The sequence below is a fragment of the Orussus abietinus genome, unplaced genomic scaffold, assembly GCF_000612105.2.
Source record: "Orussus abietinus isolate OABI.00-Male unplaced genomic scaffold, Oabi_2.0 scaffold1, whole genome shotgun sequence".
Taxonomy (NCBI): domain Eukaryota; kingdom Metazoa; phylum Arthropoda; class Insecta; order Hymenoptera; family Orussidae; genus Orussus; species Orussus abietinus.
Genome location: NW_019396017.1, coordinates 1,950,552 through 1,969,875, shown reverse-complemented (window position 1 = coordinate 1,969,875; position 19,324 = coordinate 1,950,552). Strand labels below are relative to the sequence as shown.

The following is a 19,324-nucleotide window of genomic DNA, read 5'->3' as shown; positions in this document are numbered from 1 at the left end:
TCGCGCCGTATAAACATTTTCCATTCCATGTTCCCAGGTTTGGGCGGCCGAGGCGGAAATCGTGGAAAGCAAGATGGCGGCCAGCGCTCTCCGACCGCGGTGTTTAATGGCGGCGAATTATTAATTATAATACGCTCTCGTGGCGCGCGCCATGGCGCAAGGTTCAAGGAAAACCTGATTCGCTACGCAGTCGTGTTTATAAATGCTAGTACGGCCATGTTTAACGTCGCACACTCGGCTCGTCTTTCCGCGCGCGTTTCGACGTTCCATGACGGAGCCGTAAACAGCGGAGCGCCCTCGTGGTTGCGGACGCGGACGCCATTTCGCAAGTTTTACGCGGCCACACTTCGTACCGAGCTTACGCACTTGTGCACATGCGGCACCGTGTCCACACGGTGGTCACAAAACGTGCATCCAGGGTACTCTAGAGCTCGCGTGCCTCCCACGAACACATATTCGAGCACGAAGTGGTCGCGCGTCGCGCCGCCATCTTGGATCGCGTCGGAAGCCTCCGACCGCGCATCGACATCTTTTCCACCGCAGATCCACCGGTGCACGTCGCCGAATTAGGATGGTTAATAAAAGTGAATCGGATAAATCCAGTCAACGGGAATTTTCATCGGCGCAATCGAAGGTGTAATCGAGCAGATTCTATCGAAGCGATCGGTCGAGAGCGTCGATGCACATGGAGGATTTAATTACAACGCATAACTCGACCGACTCCGACACGCATATTCGACGATACCAAATACGCTTAGCCGGCCTAATGACGTTTAACATGAATTAGTCGACTTAACCCACACGGTTTAACCGAATGATTTAATCACCGAACCGTGGGTCACGCAACTCGACGCGAAACCGAGCCGCGATCCAATTGGATCAAATTTTTTGTCAACGTTTGCATCATAAGGAAGTATGAAAAAGAGGGTCCTTATCACCAAATTTCAGGGTGAATGATAGTGGCCAGTAAAATTGAGGGTACATATACGCTAATGATGCATGGATTAATTACACCGGTCATCTTCCGAGTTTCCATTTCCCTTGAAAACGGTCCCTGAAAGGGCGCTTGCAGATTTTTCAAACGTTCGTCCGAAATCCCAGTTTCCAGGTGCCTCGTTAGATTCAATGCGTGACCGAGGGCCGTTTAATTGCCGGATTGCGCCGCAAACACGAGGCGCTTCTAAGCCGTAATCGGGGGTGGACTCCGAGGGCTCGTGTTTTAGAGTTTTTGGTAACCTCTCAAAAGGTCCCGGTAGGCTTCGGGAGGTTGCACGGTATCAGGGGAAGCAGCCTCTTGGACGATCCTGCTTGAAGCGACCGGGCGAAGGTGATGCGCGCAAGAGGCCGAGGTGCAGCGGACCTCGGCAGGGGTAGATAGACCCGTGTGTAATTGCCACGTCACACCGCATATTTTCGTTATTAAAAATCTTCCATGACTTCGGAAAGATTGAGAAGCATTCACCCAGAATACGCGCTGTAATGACTCGAATGCGAATCGATAAGCTGTAATGTTTTATATCAGCTTAATTTGGAAAAGAAAAAGGAACGGAACGATTTCCTCGGCGCACACGAATCCAATTTTTACAGGCAGTCGTTTAAAATTCGGAAAAATTCACGTCTTGTGTATCCAGATCACTCGCATTTACACGACACTCCGTTTACCCGTGTTTATGCTCGCCGCGGTGCCGTGCAAAACTCGTGAAATCTATTTTTCGGCGCATGTGTCTGCAATGTATTCTCGGAGCCGAAGCGGTCGCCGCGTAACATTGTTTTCCCCGTAGTTTTAATATTTCCTTGGGGTGGCTCGACACCCGAGAAACACTCGCATAATTAAAAAAAAAAAAACACAGCCCAATTTGGCATTACCGTATATTGTAATAATTCAAAAGAAGGATTAGCCGTCGCGTAATTACTTTCTGCGAGTCGAGTCGTATACACGACATGGAATTAAGGTGCTTCGTTTGATATTGAATATTGCTTCGGTGGGAAGGATTTATCGGACCTGTTTCAAGCCTGAAAATATTGGACATATTGTACGTAGTGCGGATAATTAAAACCGAGAAGAGGTCATCGTTATGATTTTCGTCGGTAAGGTTACCACGCGATAGGTTTTAGAGCCTCCGCCGTAAACGCGTAAGCACTGATAACAACGGTGAATAGGAATTAATGGACGAGGAACAACGGTGCGGTCCATTTGGTAAGGTCTGACTTCGTAATGGGCACGGTGATGGGCAAAACTGCTGTCCGCTAATAGAAACACGAAGAGGCTTTCGAAATCCCGATGCCCCGGACGTTCGATGTTTAACTTTAAAGTGGAAATCGAAGGAAAGTCCCCAAGGAGTCGGGGAAGGAACGAGGGTGGAGGAATCGATGGGAATCCCGGGAGTAAACGAGATTTTTCAAACGTCTCCTGGACCCCCGGCTATCCCGAGGTAACATTTTTCGGTGGAGTTTTTTAACGATAAATCTCGCTTACCTGTCCATTCGTGCACCAGGTACGAATGCGTAAACCAGATAGATAACGTCGAAAAGGCTCGTATAAAGTTACAGGTCCCGTATGAAACGTATCGCCGGACTTTTACGAGTGTCGATGTCTGCAGACAACATTATTGCCCCCATAAAAAAGCGATATTGGCAAAATAATCTCGCGCTCCCCCGGTGGACCTAAGTACTCCTCCCTGTTGGAGCAGCTCCCACTGCTCGTAACGTGGGAAATTAAAATCATCCATCGACCATATTAAACAAACCGTCTTCGCCCGGCAGCAAGCTCAAGATCCGTCCCGAGACATCATAATAACAAGAAATATTCCCCCAACGCATTCCCATAAAAAGAAAAAAATCAGTACATACCCGCCACGTGCTTTGAAAATAAACCACTGAATTAAAAATAATCCTTATACACCCTTCATCTGTGTTATTTTTATTTCTCCCTAAATATCAGCCATCAACTACAAACTGCGTAGACCCTAAAGCACAAACCTGAACATAAATAGTAATTACCGTAAAAAAAATCGATTCCCTCTCTGAAAGGTCCGTTTCGCAACTTGTAAATGTCTGAGGACGCCGCAATGGACTAGAATCCGAAAATCCCGCGAAAAATCGAGAAAGGCAGAAAATTTGTCAAACTATGACGAATTTAAGGTTTCTTGGGTCGCTGATTTCAAATTTGTACTTTAAATTAAAAAAAAAATGGCGGTCTGAAAGTAACTATTTTTTACGACAAAAGCTACTTTTAAAAATCCAAATCAGAGTATTCTCGTACCGTTGCGCACTCTATGTGAATTACACCAGAATATAACGAACTTGGTTTATCGATTTTGAGATTCTATCCCACCGTGGGCCGTGGCGTAAAAAGTTGTGTCACCCATAAACAATCGAAGTGACTCGATGACGGATGGAGTAGTAAAAAGTAAGAGTGGGAAATCGGTCGTACGATCCCCTGATAGACTTAAGTAGTCCTCTCTCGGCGCGTTGACAGTGCATCCGATTAACGGCAATTCCGTATCACGGACGCGGAATGGGACCGGAGGGAGCCGAGGGAATCCCCTGCAAAAGCAGACTCCTCTATCGGGCGGTATCACCGCGTGGCGTTTAATTCAAGTCCGTATATCGGGCTATAATTACCTGGGTAGAATGCGCGACGATTAAAGGTACGCATCGCCACCGACAGTGGCTCCCTCGGTCCCTCTCGCTCCCTCGGGCACTTGCGTAATCGCCATAAGCGGGACATGTAACGAAGCGATCTCCGGCCGCGGAAGCGAGCCGATCGATGCCGATGCTCGTTGATGATGTCGTTTCTCGTGTAGGCGCAACGGTCAAGGTCGTCAAGGGAGGAAGTGCATAGGCATGCGATGCAGGGTTCTTTCCGAGAGTCCAGCTTAATGATAAAACACGTGGAGTAATATGCAATGTGGGATTGCCCTGGTAGATTCTTTTAATGATAAGGACGCGTTAAATGGTACCTAAGACGGCCTGAAAGGTGATAAGGTAATGCTCCTCCAGGATGTAGTGTCTCGTATATGCGCAATTCCTATCTCGAGGATGTGAAATTAAACGCAAGTGGGATTGATCGTGTGGTTTGATTTTTTTTAACGATAAGGATGCGCTAAATGGAAACGCGGAGGGTAAGGAGGTGATAAGGTAATGCTTCGAGATGTGGTTTTTCGTGTAGGCGGAATTTCAATCTCGATGACGGAGGAGAGGAAATTGTACGCAAGGTGGATTATCGCGGTGTTGGATCTCTGACTGATAAGGGAGGAGAGTCCAGGACGTGGTAAGGTGATGATAGGTATGACGATCTCGCCAGGGAAGGTCTCTAAGCCTCTGATGGCGATGTCGATCCCGAAATTACGAGAGGCCTTTGACGGAGTCTTAGGGAACGGAAGGGAAGAGATAGGGAGAGAAAAAGAGGAAGAAAGAGAGAGGGCTAGGCGAGGAACGGCACATACGACCATTGGTCCTTTCGCGGGGATTTCCACGGCACGCTGTATGCGTAATGCATGAGAATGATTTTTCTTTGTACCGACCAATGTCACGGTGCTGGAGGCGAGGCGAATCGATTAGTCGCGGGCATTACTGATTTTCATTAACTGACTGAACGACATACGTCCTCTCTACGACGCGGTGGCTCGCCTTGGCGAAATCGCGCGGACAAAACCGCCTGGTGAATAATTTTCGGTCTCATTGAGTATTTAGAAACGCTAATTCCGTTGCTACGCCGAAGATTACCCCACGGGGCCTTGATCCAGAGACCCCTTCTGACCGTCGAAATATTCCAAGGATCGCTGTGGCCATTTTTTTGCCCTCCCTTAACTCCAGATTGCAATACTTTTATCCACTTCCCTTATCCTGATTTTGTTTTATTCTCCTCCCTTACCTCGATATCGCAAATTTTTATCCTCTCCCCTTATCCCGACGTAGTGCATCGATGCCTGACGTCTATTCCCGTGCTCGATCGCAAACCTTGAATTTTGAACGCGTGTCACCCCGCCGAGAAAAAGGCGTCTCGTCGATATCCGGGGAATGGAATGTCGATGGACATTGTCGAAGACGATGACGGTTTCAGGAGGGAAGCCCGGCTCATACGAAGAGGCACGTGCGTCGGATTAATTGTATTTTAATGGCGACGCCTTAATCGTCCACGACGACCAGCTTTGGTAAGGGAGAACCGGTGTCCATAAGCGGTCGAAGGACACCCTTTGTCGACACACCTAACGAAACTATTTTCGGACCGAAGATACCCCGAGATAAACGCCCAGCTTATATTTACGACGACCCCTCTTACACTTAGGAATGACCTCGCGATCGTAAAAATAAGGAGTACCAAGTTTTGGCAACGAGACCCGGATTCTAAACCCTGAGAAAAAGAATTCATTCAATCAATGAAATATTTCGTTAATTCAAAGAATAATTGTTTCACTCGGATGAACTCGAATAAATTGGATGCAACGTTCCTTCGGAATTTTGACAATTTACTCGAGTCAAATAATTATTCTCTCGGCCCAATCATTCATTCATTTTATTAAGAAAATATTTCTTCGGTACTATTCAAAGAATTATTTCTTTGATCCTAGGAAATTCTTTTTTCCCAAGGTAAATAGGCCTCGTAGCCAGGCATTTTATACGTCAAATATCCCAGGAATGCCGTCGACTTTTTCGAGGCTCCTGCGATTTTAGGCGATTAATGGTTCGAACTCGGAAATCTCGAATTGATTCGAGGAGGCGTCGAAGCCTCCCTTCGAGCAGTCCGGCTAACAACCAAGAGACATTCCCACGGTCTTCGAATTCTATGGCCGCAAAATCCCGGACGTTTGTCCGAATGTCCAGAAAGAAGTAATCGAGGGTTTATTTTAAAATCGCCTCCCGACGCCTAGCTGCATTTACGGCGCGGGAGAAGTGCATCTTCTCAGAAGAGGAAAGGTAAATCTCTCTTTGCAAAAGCGACGTACGCACTCGAGGCGTGACGCAGTGGCTCAGGAAAAAAAAAAAAGAAAAAAAAAGAAAAAAAAGACTAGAATTCCGCCCGATACCCGAAGCTCGTGGACTCGAAATAACCGCGGCCTAAAACTGGGAGATTAATTCCTGATAATTTGCGCGGACGTTATTTTTCGTCGACGTGTTTTCCTTTTTCCACTTTTTACCCCACGTGCCCGGGAGCACAGGTGCGACCTCGCCTCGAACCCATTACACCCTTTCCCTCCGGAGCCGGAGGTAAATGGCGGCCGTCCGTCACTCGCAGATCGTCCATTGCTCTGCGAAATTGCGCAAAATTATCGCGAGCTATTCATAGGATATTTAAATCATGCCTCGCGTACGAGGGGCGCAAAAAAGACGCTCCGGCCACGAGTAGAGGGCAAGGCCGCCCGAGCGTGGCCGATGCGCCTTCGCTAATGCAACGCCGAAGAACGCGTCGCATCTTTTCACACATTTCCTGGAATAACTGCATCCAGTATCTCGCTACACACCCCGTGATAGTGCTGGTACTCGATATAAAATTCATCCGTCGGCGTATCGTATGTAAAACGTTAGGAAAATACGACGCGACTCGAGCGTCTACTTTTTCAGGGAAAGGCAGAGCAGAGGAATATTCATTGATAACGGAAGCAGAATGTAGAGGAAAAATGTGATAGCACAGCTTGTGCACACCTGCGATGTTTAAGGGCAACTTCTCGCCGCTTTTGCAGTCGAACTGTTCATCCCTTGATATCTTTTTTTTAGAAGAAATACTGGAGTTCGAAATCGGTGGGCTTCGCGCGGTGGCCGAGTTTTCATTAATAAAGAACTGATCCGACCGCTCTGGAGTAACACTATGACACTCTTATTTCCCTTATCAGCGGCGCAACTGAGAAGTAATCTCGGTCCCAAGGCCCCCGAGTGACGACTTAATCGCCAGTACAGCCGTGGGAGGTTAGGTTCTCTCCGAGATATCGATCCCCGATATCGCCCGAGAATTACGATCGCGTCTCAAACATAACCTCCACGGGAGACCTTGACATACCGTCGCAATTTTCAATCTTTTTCCGAATCTCTAAACCTGGAAAAAAATATTTAGAAAGGGGGGGAATTGACCAAAGCGTTCCAAACATAACCTCCACGACAGACCTTGATGTACTGCCCCATAAAGCCAATTTTTCCAGATTTCATAAATCGAAGTAAAATACCTAGAAAAGGAAAGGCTGACCAACGCCTTCCAAACGTGACCTCCGCGGCAAGCCTTGAGGTCCCGGGTGTAAATCCGATTGATCGAAATTCCAAAAATCGAAGCAGAATATTTAAAAAATGGAAGACAGAGCGAAGCGTCTCGCGGGGGACCTTGACGTGCCGTCGATGGGTCCAACATTTCGAAATCCGAGAAATCGGAATAAAACATTCGGGGAAAAGGGAAACTCGAGGCGACGCTTCCGGGAGCGGCGACGCCGAGGGCTCGGGGTTTTGGGGTCGCGGAGAGAGACGGAGAGAGGAGAGGCCGGACGCGCAGGAAAGAGAGGGAGAGCGCGGCAAGCCGGTAGGACACCGACCGTGCGCGCCGCGGCGCCTACGTCACGGCGCTCGCACACCAACGACGGAGGGCGACGACGCCGGGCACGAAGTAGAATGAAGCCGCGCGATGAATGGCGAGGAACACGGAACAAGTTGGAGAGGTCGGGAACCGATCGACAACTTCCCTTTCCCCGGATTCCCGGCGAGTTCGCTCCACCCACGCGCCGTCGCGGCGCCCGGCGTCGCCCTCGCCGTCCGTCGTCGTTCGGACCGACCTACTTAGAATGCGACCGGCCATTCACGGGGAGCGCGAGATAAGGACGGAGTCCCTGGGAGCCCTCGGGAGGGGCCCTCCCCCCGCCACCCCCCCAATCGGGGGGACTGACCCACGCGGATTTGACCCACGCTCGACGCGATCGATTTGTAGCTTCGGGCTGTATCGATTCGACCTACGGAGACGGCCGAAACCGCCGACACGGTTATTTCGGTCGCTCTCGTCCCATTATCCGGAAAGGGCGGAACGACCGCCTCCGCGATGCACTCGCGACCCGAGAGGGATTTAACCCTTTGAGGGCGGGCTGTTCGTGGCATCCGGGAAATCGAGTTAATCGCGCTAATCGGAGGCGAACCGTCATTTATGCGAGGAGCATGACTCGATGGGAAAATCCGGGAGCAAAGACGGGAATAAAGGTAGGTCTTATGGGAACTCACGGGAGCTCCTTGGGATGTTGATGAAACAATCCAGTTAATTTCAATAATTGAGGGTAAAATCATTATTTACGCGAGGGAGAAATCCCGGAGCGACGATAAGGACGAGGATAGGTTGGATCGACAAAATCGGGTGAATTGTGATAAGTGGAGGTTAAATATGTCACTTATCCGAGGAAGGAAATTCGATGGAAATTCTTAAAGCGGCAAGGGTCATATCGCGGTTTCGACGGGAACTCGTGGTAGCTCCTTCATGGTGGAGATGGGAAAATGCGAGGGGGGTCGGGGAAACAGTTCGGAAAGGGGGCAGCGAGCGTTTGCAGAGTTGTCTAAACACGAGAGGATTAACTTTGGCACTTAGATGAGTGAATGGACAGCCCGAGCCTCGGTTGGTAACAGGCATTCGGGTCATGTGGAAAATAGGGTCACTTGCAGAGCGCTGCAAGTAAACGTCCCGAGTATTTATCCGCTTATTCGCGATGGGCCGCGAGCCGAATGTTAATTCCGCTTTGCGTTTTTCGAGGTTTTCGAGAGATCCCCCCCCGAAACCGCCCCTGTTTCGCCGTGAGTCCCGCGATCCCGCGAGCTTTCCGCCTCTTTCTTTACGTCCCCGCTGCGCATACCGCTCATTCATTATGCAAAGCAAAATGCAACCCGTAAGAGCGGTCGTTTAATCGCTGCCAAGTATCGCACCCAGCACGATAACAGGATTCTAATAATAGACAAGAGCCGTTTCTCGCCTAGGACGTTTCGTCTTCTAAGGTGGACATTACTATTTCCTTCCTAATTTGATTTAAAGCGGCATAAAAAGGCAGCCCATAATCTCCCCTCGAGCGAGTCCGGCAGGATATATATTCCCGACAGAGCGGAAGAACGAGATAGAAATTTTCGCCGAGTTCGCGTTTCCGATCGTTCGGCAATCCCTCAATCGCAAATACAATTTCACCGGCGAGGCGCTCGCCGCATAGCAACGAGATCCCGTACACATAAACCCCCCCCACACACACACACCTATCCCAATATTTTAACATAATTACCAGCTTCCTTTATGTTCACATCTCCCCTGAAAAGTCCGTTTCTTCGGTAAAATTCACCGGAGGGTTTGTCCCGCCGCGAGGCATAATTTAAATTCTCCCTTGCTCGAGTTCTTCGTACCCCAGAATTTCTAATTTCCCCCGTACGAGTGCTCGCTAGCGCACCGAGCCTCCCAACATATACGTACCATAAATACATTAACCTAAGAATATCTGTTTCGATGTCACGTCGCCGAAGGGGGGTGGATCGAAACGTGCCCCCGAAAAAATTCGGCGGCACGTCCGCCCCCTCTTCAAGGGGCGACATAAATTCCTCGGGGCGACGTTTCTCGTCTTTCGGGGATGCGATCCCGTTGTCGGGGTGTACCGGGGCGCATAGCAACGAGAAGAAAGCGCCCGGTGAAGGATTACCTTCCTCGGGGCGACTTAAGGTTACCCCTGGGGATCCATCCCCCTCGGGCAGTCCAGAGGGAGGGTCGAGGAGGGGCGATCGAATCCCCGGACTCGCGGCCTCGGCCGTGCCTCGTCAGCTCGGTGGTTCGATTAAAGGCGGTAATTGAAAAGGATATTACCGGCGGCCGGTAAATCGCTTCCGGATCGATCGGGCGACCCTTGGCCGGTCTCCCTCCCTCTCGGGCCCGGAAAGGGTGCAGCCCTTACCCCCCTCTACGACGCAACCTCCCCGACTGGCGACTCTCGACGATCTAGGCGTGTGCAACCACCTGTGGAATAAATAACGAGAAGTCGATTCTATTTATAAGACCGAGCTCTCGCGAATAGATCGCCCAACTGTATCGGCGACGGCGCCCACTCGGCTCCGCCGTCTCATCTCCTCGAGAGACGTCGCGACGCGAGGACCGCGGCCACGTGTGGACACTGACCTCGATCCGAGGACCGAGAGATCGCTTTTTTACGGAACACTCGTTTTCCCACGGTTCCCCGAGCGAGGGTCGAGGATCGGTGCCCTTTGATCCGTCGATCGGGACGAGACTTCAACGGGAAATCGCGGGAAGACGGAGAACCGAGATCGTTGTTTCGACGTAACGACGAGTAACGCGTCGGATCGTTATATCAGAAGTTGTGTTTACTCAGTTGGCGGCCCTAGGTCGACCGGTTCTCTCGTGACGTTCGGTCGTGCATTCTTCCTTATCTAGGTGAGGTTATCCGAGATAACGTGGCAGATGTTTCAGGATTCCGGAAGGCGGCGGGAGAAGCGGTAGCGACAGCTAGTAGATGCTGCCGAGAGGGTCAGTAGGTAGCTACCGATGAGTGGGCAGGCAAGAGCGGTGATAGAGTCACCCTTGGAGTACAAGGGGGTACTGACTCAGGAAGTCATGAATTTTAATCCTCGAAATCGCTGGAAATTGTTGGAAATCACTAAAACATTGCCACGATTTTAAGGCCGACTGTCACTTGTTACGGAATCGCATGTTGTTTATCATATGAATTCAAAGGCAATCGGATCTGAACGAAGGAAACCGTTGACTGATTCCGGAGTGAATAGCGAGTAGTTGCGGCCGGAAGGACGCAGGCAGTAGTTGTAGGCAGTAGTACCCAGTAGCTGCAGCCAGGGCTCGGTCAGTAGGCAGAGGCCAGTAGCTACAGCGGCCACGATTTTAAGGCCGACTGTCACTTGTTACGGAATCGCATGTTGTTTATCATATGAATTCAAAGGCAATCGGATCTGAACGAAGGAAACCGTTTTGACTGATTCTGGAGTGAATAGCGAGTAGTTGCGGCCGGTAGGACGCAGACAGTAGCTGCAGCCAGGGCTCGATCAACCACGGCACCCGATACTCTCGGTCAGTAGGGCGAGTCAATGGCAGGGGCCAGTAGCTACGGCAGGTAGGGCGCGGCCTATCGAGCGCAGCCAGTAGTTACGGCCAAGAGGTCCAGCCAATGACTGCGTAGAACGAGGCGCAGCGAACGACAGCGGGCAGTAGTTGCAGCCTATAGGGCGCAGCCACTCACGGCGGGCCAGTAGCTGCAAGCCAGCCGGGTCAGCCAATGGAGCTCCGTCCGACAGTGGGTAGCACCAGTGGGCAGTGGCACGGTTAGTGGAACAGGGTGCAGTCGAGGCAGCCGAGCATCGACGCGCTCCGAGCGGTACGAGCAAACGAGTTCCCGCAGACGCGATCAATACCTTCATATGCAAGCACACGAGTCGGAGCACGTGCTCCCGCCGTTTCGTTCCCTTTGATAGGCACAACCGTGGGAGGGAGGGAAAGAGAAAGGGAGTACTCGCGGCGAAAGAGAGCCCACCCACTGATAACGTGTTCCTAAACGAGGAACTCTCAGAATTCGGCGATGGGATGAATTTGGGATGTACCCCAAATCCGGCATGGTATTGACCCTACGACCCCCACGGGGGACAATTTTAGCGGATGCAAATTGCCAATTTAATCCGCGGGAATTTACGGCGCCGCGTGGGCCGCATTCCGGGTGTCCATCCGAATCGAATTACACGGGGGTTTTGAGATCCTAAAAAGGGCCGCGACATCGTTCGATAAATAATTATTCCACGGTTGAAGCCCTCTCCCTAACGCGTGACCTTTTCCCGCGCGAAATTGATTTCATCAAACTGCAGTTTTAGGCGGGCGAAAAACAAAAAGGGGGGGGACAGGTGTTACACGCGCGTCCAGGTTCTCACGACCAGGGTGGGATTGGATCTGGATCCCCCTCTGCCTCCCCGGAACTTCCTCAATTATTTCGAGGCACGCGTTGCGCCTGGGAATTTTTTCACCGATCGACGGCGCCGCCCTCGAGCCCCGGTTTTTTTCCGGAAAAAAAATTGTCACCCCCGATGTACCCTGTCGATAATAAAAAGTATCGACTCGTTGGTGCTCCTCGTGCTAGGTCCCGTTAAATCGCGGGCGGGTCTGTTTTTAAGAGATAACTTGAATCGAATGAGCGGTCACGAAAGCTATATCGATTAAAATCGCCGATGATGGCCCCGATAGCATTCGGGAGTCGCAATGACACCGCCGGTCGGTGAAATGGAAGCCGAGTTTGGCACCCATTTTCCCGCGTAATCTCGCCACTGCCCGGACACGGCACGTCTGCGCGTTATCAGGGAAGAACATCGCCAGGCGAGAAACCCTGGATCCGCAAAAACTGCGGCCGTTCGGACGAATATCTCTGCAGACGTGAACAAAATTCCACGAGCCTTTAACAAACCTCCCCCAATGAAATCCCTTTCGATCGGACGGTTGGCCGTCTCTCTCCGGCGGAATGTTAATTAAAGTCATTGGGTCTAATTACCGATAAATGGTACGTTTAGCTCGAGGGCTCGACCAGCGGTACCGATAAACGGCCGCGATATTCGGCTAATAATCGCGACATGCCCTGGATTTCTGGTGAAAATTTGCGGCAAAGTCGGTAATGCGGTTTCGGGGGGGGGGACTTTGAATTGTAATAGGCTTTTCGGCTTGACTTCTCCCGATTTTCGAAAACCTTTCGGCGTAAAGAGGTCTCGTTACAAGGGTGACGCGTGTCGGGTGCAATTCGTTACAGGCTGCACCGTGCACCGTATTAAACCGGTAGGTCGATGGCCCCAGATAGGAAATATAAAATTCGAGTGTTATCACTGGCCGTTTCGATCGACGATCGTTGAACGCGATTCGAGGTCCGGGATTAAAGAACGGCCCGGCGTGATTATATCGATTCCGATCGAGAGGCCGGAGAGAGGATTCCCGGTCGCGGGCACGTGCACGATCGTTTACTGGTTAAGTTCGATAACCCCCGAGTATTAAAAGGAGGGCAGACCTACACTTTGGAAAACTACCCTTAATCGATACCCCGCCGTAACCCAGACTCGAAGCGCACTTTTTGCCCCCGCACTGCATAATACGACCTCCGCGATCCGAAGCCTGCTGCCTCGCAACTGCATCGGAATAAAATGGCATTCCTCGCGAGAAAGAAATTTAATGTCTAATTATTCCTGCCCTATCCTTGCCGTCTAATTTCTTCCTTTTCTTAGTCCCCTTGCTGTACGGGCTATATAAGACGGCAATTGCGGCATCGACACCGGCAATCAGATTTCTTGTTTCGACATACAGGAGGGCACCCGACAGAACGGAGCGCACTTTACATCATCATAAGCAAGGACAATTCTTGATACCGCGATAAAGGAAAAAAGGAAAAATAAAAACCTAAGAGCCCGATGGAGTCCCCGAAGCGGAACTCAAATCGCGGCTCTAGAAGCCCGGCCAATTAAACGTCGATTATTCTTCATATAATTCCCGACATAATGATATCACGTCCGCGGGGTCGGCCTTGAGTTTCCCGACAGCCCCTGGCATTGCATGCGAGCCGATGCACTTCTGCAAGCTCGGCCTGTCCTGGATTTAATTACCGAATAAAAAATTTTTCACCTCTCCCGAAATACGTTCCCGCGTCTTTTTAAAGGAGGCGAAGTGGCTTCGAGGCTAAACCTCGGGTGTTCGCGAAAATAAACGCGATTTCCTGATTCTACGTCCTTGGCTTATGCCGAGGTGCGACCGCGACTTCGCGAATCGGTTTCCCAGGTGGAAAAAGTAGGTTTTGGACTAGGATCTTCGGGAACGAGCGGAAAGTCCGTCGTTTAACGGGAAGGAGGCAGTTACCAATAAGAGAGCGGTCTCTTGACCCCGATCCGGAACGTTTCTTCGCCGGATCGAACGCCAACCTTGGCTCCTGAGCGCGAAGCCTCTCTCTGTGTCCGAACAGAGACTAGTTAATCTCGCTTTATCCTGCGCACCTGAGCCTCCTTTGGATGAATTTACCTCCACCAGAAGATCCTTTACATACGCACACACCCAAAAAAAAAAAAGGGAGACATTCGCACGCCTGGAATATTTTTATTAATTGCTGGCAGTTTCATCCGTGCAGTAACGCACCATCGATGAAAATTGTTGCAACTGCATCAAAAGTAAATCTAACCATAGCCCTTCTATGAAGAGGACTGGCTGCTAAATGCCGTATACTTTAACGATAAAATTAGCAACTTCATGTTGAATAATATATGAATAAAAAGAAACTGCCCTGTTGAATGTCTCGACTTTCGTCCGAAAAATCCAGACAGAGGTTGGACATTTCGGGAGCGAAATTTTCGCCAGTAAACGAAGGGGCGTAGATGACAGTGGGAGATGAAATAAGAGAATTAAGAAACTGTCGTTTCCAGGAGTGCACCGTAAAAACCGAAGCCGAACGTTCGGCGGGGCTAGAGGGGAAGCGCCGAGTCTGGAAGAGGCGTGATGCTCGAAGTTCGGATTATCATTAATCTTTGAGCACAAGCCGGACGGTCGTAAAACCATTTCCAATATATTTCTGGGCGAATGTTCGAGCGGCAAAATCCGAGACGCGATCTCGCTTGCACACCAACGGCGCCGTGATTTATTGTTGAATTCTTTTTTTTTCTTTTTCTTTTTCTTTTTGCCTCGCGCGCGGCCGATCCCTCCATATCGAATCTAGCCGGCCAATATCGAATATCTGCTGCCGATCGGGTCGCATTCGCAGGGACGAGATAAAAATCGGATTCCGGAATGGCACGATCCCCTAAGGATCCACGTGTCCGCGGCTCTCGCCGTTTATCGGGCATTCTTGGACAATCGATCGATCGGTGTCGCAGAAAAAAAATCGAGGAAGAGAGCAAGGAAATTAAGAGATCACTTGAATACACGACGAGATATGATCTTTCAACTGCGTAGAATTTGAAAGTCTCGCCGCTATCGACAATCCTCGTATCTACATCCACCTCGAGTCCACGACCGATCATCTGAGAAATTATTAATAATTAATAATCCAGCCGTCGCAACAGCTGATTAGTGAAATTTTTCCAAACATCAGAAAAAGTCGGTGGGCTCCCGGGATTTCCGCGTACCGAGTCTGCTCGTGACTTTCTCGAACGTTCGTCAATCAGTTTTTATTCCGTGTTTTCTTCGGATCGATAATTGAATATCGACGTCGAGGTCGCCGGGGGCCACGTGGTTGGGAGCAAAACGATGAGCATCTCGAATTTTGCCGAATAAGCGTATCGGCGCTAATTTACTGTTCTTTCTTCTTATTAGGGCGATGAATGGTACCATGCGGTCGATTGAATCGATCGAATCGATCGGATGAGGAATCGGTTCGGTAATGACTGCGCCGTCAGGGTGACGAAAGGCGCCGCACGTGACGGACCTCGGACGTTGCCGATTGAATCAAATCGACGGAATCTGATAGAACTTATCTGGCCATCATAGCCGAGGAATCCCTCGCGACGTTAGGGATTTTACCATAAGGCGATATCTGATAGCAATCCGGACTTATAAAATTTCCGGCATAATCGAGATATCAGAGGCGACGAGAAGAGGTCTTCGCAAGGTTCACATTGAATGGATAAAAACAAGGATGGTGATTTTTAAAGGGCCCAAACGGGTCTCTTCAGGGTCTCTCGACTCTCCAGGGGTCAGAACCCATTCGCAACGCCAGATGCAGGTGCATCTCTATGTCGGTCACGAAACCGCAACGACGACTATGATATATAGGGTAGAGAAAAAAAAAAAGGCTGAAACGGGGACCGGAGTCGCAAGCTAGCTTCCGGAGAAACGAGTTTAATCCGATACGTGGAAAGCCGGTGTCAGGCTAACGAATAGGTGCCCACGCATGGTTATATGTACACCCCACGTTGCGGCAAGGCGCAAAGTACTTTCCACAGTAGGGCAAAAGCGGGAGTCTCCCTCTGCGAGAGGGGAATATCGCGTTTTAACTAATGGGAGACCCGTTCGGAGGACCCCCGGGGAGTCCGCGATTTTCCGCGGTCGGAAATGCGCCTCGCCATGGAAGCCGCGGGTTAATTTTTCAACCGCAGAGGGTACATACACGGGGAACAATGCCCGGACCCGCGACCGCGATGTGCGAAAAGTTTGTCGCGGTTATTACCCGAAACACGGCTTCCCGGGGACGATAATCGGCTCTAATGCAACATACACAACCCCATGGAAACGCAACTTGACTCTAGTTATCCCGGAAACGAGCGTAGAAACGAACGGAAAAACAAAAACAACGCCCGCGGCAATTTTCGACCCGAACCGACGCGCGAGATACGAGGCGGCCGCCATCTTGGTTTTTCGGGAGAAGCGAGGAAAAGCCTCGAATTTCGGGCAAATCTCCCTCGATTTCGACCGGATCTTCTCGTTCGATGTTGATCCATCTTCCCGGGATGACGAAGAGTCCGAGTCGAGTCGAGTTCCTTGCTCCAGGCTCGAAAAAAATCGCGAGCAGCCACGACGCCGGCGAGCAGAGCGGGGCAAAAGGTCGCCTTTGATCCCCCTTAACGAGACGATACACGGGGCGCTACAAAGCGAATTAACAAGTGGAAGAACAAGGTCCGACAAGGACGTGCGTGGCTCGAGCGCAAACTCGTCGTTATCTTCGTTTCCAGTGGCCGTTTAGGTGTGCGCCGGGAAAAATCCTGAGGATTTTCACGTGGCGAGTTCCCACTTCCGGTCGCGGCGTCGCTCGTTACGTCAGCGGAGGCGCAAAGTCACGCGATGCGAACATCGCCGAAGAATGGTCCAGGCAACCTCTAATCAGAACCCGGAGGAATCGCGGGAAAATACCGTACTTTGGGACCGGCAGTATGTCATTAATTTGGCTGTCCCAATCACGCCCACATCCCGTCCTGCCGCTTTATAATGCTCGACAGGTGAGGCGGGCCCATTTGATAACGCATCGTCGATTCAGCGCCATGAAAGGATTCGGGACCGTCTTCGTCGCCGCGAGTCTCCTGCAGATCGTTCTCGTTAGTGCCAAGGTAAGCCCGGACAAACAGCCTTCAAAAAGGGATTCGAAGGTGGCATTTATTCCGGTGTTGAGGTGGGTCATACAATGACGCCACGAGTGGAGCACTTTACCAACTCGATTTACTCGGCATCGCCGAGTGGAGTGTAGAATTACTTGCTATTAGGTTTTAGCAGTTCTCCCATTTTTGGAACGCGATATAGGTACCTGACTGGGTGACTCCGGAGATGCTGGCCATGGTCAAAGACGATAAGGAAACCTGCATGAGTACCCACAGTACTACCCAAGGTAATTCGAGGTGTTGGTCAAAAGCGATGAGTAAAATCGATTTTGATCGTGCATTCTTGGTCTCGTTCAGTCGAGTATTGATCTCAATTTCGCCTTTTTCTAACACCTGTATGACCAAAATCGGATTTGCTCATCGGGTTCGGTAAAGAACTTGATGCATCTATCATCCTGGAATTTCAGACATGATCGACCAGGTGGACAACGGTTTCGTACCTGACATAAGGAGCCTGAAATGCTACATGCACTGCCTGTTCGAGGCCATCAGCATGGTAATTTTTCTTCTCCCTTGAATAAACGAAGTCACAATGAATCTCCCGGGAAAAGGAAAGGACACGAGGTGTCGCGCTTTGCGAATTTACCGACTTCGAGGTAGATTACGGAAGCTCTGCAGATTTCCCATTGCAGATCGACGAGGACGGCAACTTGGAGGTGGAGCTGATGACAGGAATGTTGCCGGAGAACATGCAAGACGACGCCCGAAATGTCCTGGATAAGTGCAGCAAAGAAGGTGAGCAATTATTACATTAAGGAAACATCCCCAAGACAAGCCAGAGTGGATCCCGAGGATGAGACTTTGTCGTCCCTTCGACTCTAAGGCAAGCCACTAGTTTATGCAAATATCCGGCCAGGAAAGCTAACCGTCTCACCCGCAAGTCAGCATCGCGGGAAAGCTCATATTAGCTCAGTCCAAACCGACTCCCGACTTTCCCATCCCCTTCGAAAGCTCATTCCGCTCCTCCGCGAACAATCGACGTCGAAAACCACCCCGCCGAGATTTTCTGAAGATGTACAAAAAAATCTATAACGAAAAAAAAAAAAAAGAAGAAAAATCTGCACCACGTCCATAATATATTTCAGGAGGGTCCAGACCCATCCGATCGACTCCGATCCTAACCTATACCCGAGTATAAAAATTCCACTTATATTATATATAAATGTTTAATCCGATTTCAGATGGCGCTGACGAGTGCGAGAAGGTTTACAACATAGCCACGTGCATCGGAAAGGCGAACCCGAAAGTAAGTCCTTTATTCCCATTGGTAGGATTGGAAATAAAGTCCCACGGAGGACCGAAGTGGAGCGAATCCATTCTGCGATTAAATTGTTTATCCACCGCGACAGTAGGCACCGGGTTCGCTTCTAAACACGCGTTTGTAGTTCGGGAAAGCTTTGAGTACCGCGGCAGTAAACCGGCTAGAGCATTCTCCGAGGGAAATCGCGCGGCGATCGTAACGAGAATCGTTTGGAAAAATATCTCTCTCTATTCAGCGGTAGGGGGGGCACGTTAAACGGTTCGAGGAACCCGGGGATATGTGGCCGTCTTTGGGATCCAAAGGAAAGGCGCACCTGAAAGGTGCTGTTGCACAAACCTGGGCTCCTCTCTCGAGGCAGTACCTGCGACTCGAACGTCGCTAACGAGGTCGTTGAATTCGCACTTTTAACGATTTGCCCAAATTACTCGGGTCATACCACACCGCGCAAGACACCTCCGAACGTACACCACGGTAGGCAAAAAGTAAGTAATTTCACTTTCGCTTCCAGCTGATGGTCATCATATAATTGCGACGCAATGGCGGATCGTGCTCTACAGGACAATACGCTAGCTAAACAAAGCGCTCGGTGAACGCGATGATTCGCTCGAATAAAATGTACGTACCCAATGCGCAGCACCTCGGATGCTAAATGTATGCAATGTAACAATGGATTAAAGGAAGCCGAGCACAGACGGCAAGCAACGTGCATACGTGTGACTAACGCGACATACCTGACTCCTCTAACGTGCTATGCGTACAAGTACCATGTACGAACAAACGTAGAGATATGCAGATACATATACATACGATTAATCTAAGGATCGTGTGAAACAATGAAATAAATGCAGGTGTTAGTAACGTCTCTCCTTTATTAACGTACACAGGGAACGATGAGGACATTATTACACCGAGGACATGCTATGCATAATATACAAATGTACAAATGTTCAAATGGTCGTGACCAAGCAGCCAAGTACTGGAATACCGAACGAGGGCACGAATACCTTCCCACCGCTCCCC

The 19,324-nt window shown here is 50.2% G+C and overlaps 2 protein-coding genes across 9 annotated transcripts in view; one reads left to right on the top strand and one right to left on the bottom strand.

The window, feature by feature from the left end:
- Positions 1-19,324, bottom strand: part of LOC105698033 (CREB-regulated transcription coactivator 1) — a 47,499-nt gene that overhangs the window by 19,809 nt on the left and 8,366 nt on the right. Inside the window, exon 1 of one of the 8 annotated variants that reach the window (XM_012421885.2) lies at positions 18,641-18,777. The exons of the other annotated variants lie outside the window; for them this stretch is intronic. The gene's annotated coding sequence lies outside the window, so the exon portion shown is untranslated. Of the gene's footprint in view, positions 1-18,640; positions 18,778-19,324 lie in introns of those variants that run through there. 8 annotated transcript variants of the gene reach the window in all.
- Positions 16,902-19,162, top strand: LOC105698034 (pheromone-binding protein-related protein 6). Its single transcript, XM_012421886.2, has 6 exons — positions 16,902-16,995; positions 17,186-17,270; positions 17,451-17,539; positions 17,676-17,778; positions 18,225-18,289; positions 18,813-19,162. The coding sequence occupies exons 1-6, from the start codon at positions 16,930-16,932 to the stop codon at positions 18,828-18,830; spliced, it is 426 nt and encodes a 141-aa protein (XP_012277309.1). The 5' UTR covers positions 16,902-16,929; the 3' UTR covers positions 18,831-19,162.

Coding starts and splice junctions, on each gene's coding strand:
- LOC105698034 (XM_012421886.2), top strand. CDS start 16,930: ATGAAAGGATTCGGGACCGTCTTCGTCGCCGCGAGTCTCCTGCAGATC. Junction 16,996..17,185: donor TCGTTCTCGTTAGTGCCAAG/GTAAGCCCGGAC, acceptor AACGCGATATAG/GTACCTGACTGGGTGACTCC. Junction 17,540..17,675: donor TGTTCGAGGCCATCAGCATG/GTAATTTTTCTT, acceptor TTCCCATTGCAG/ATCGACGAGGACGGCAACTT.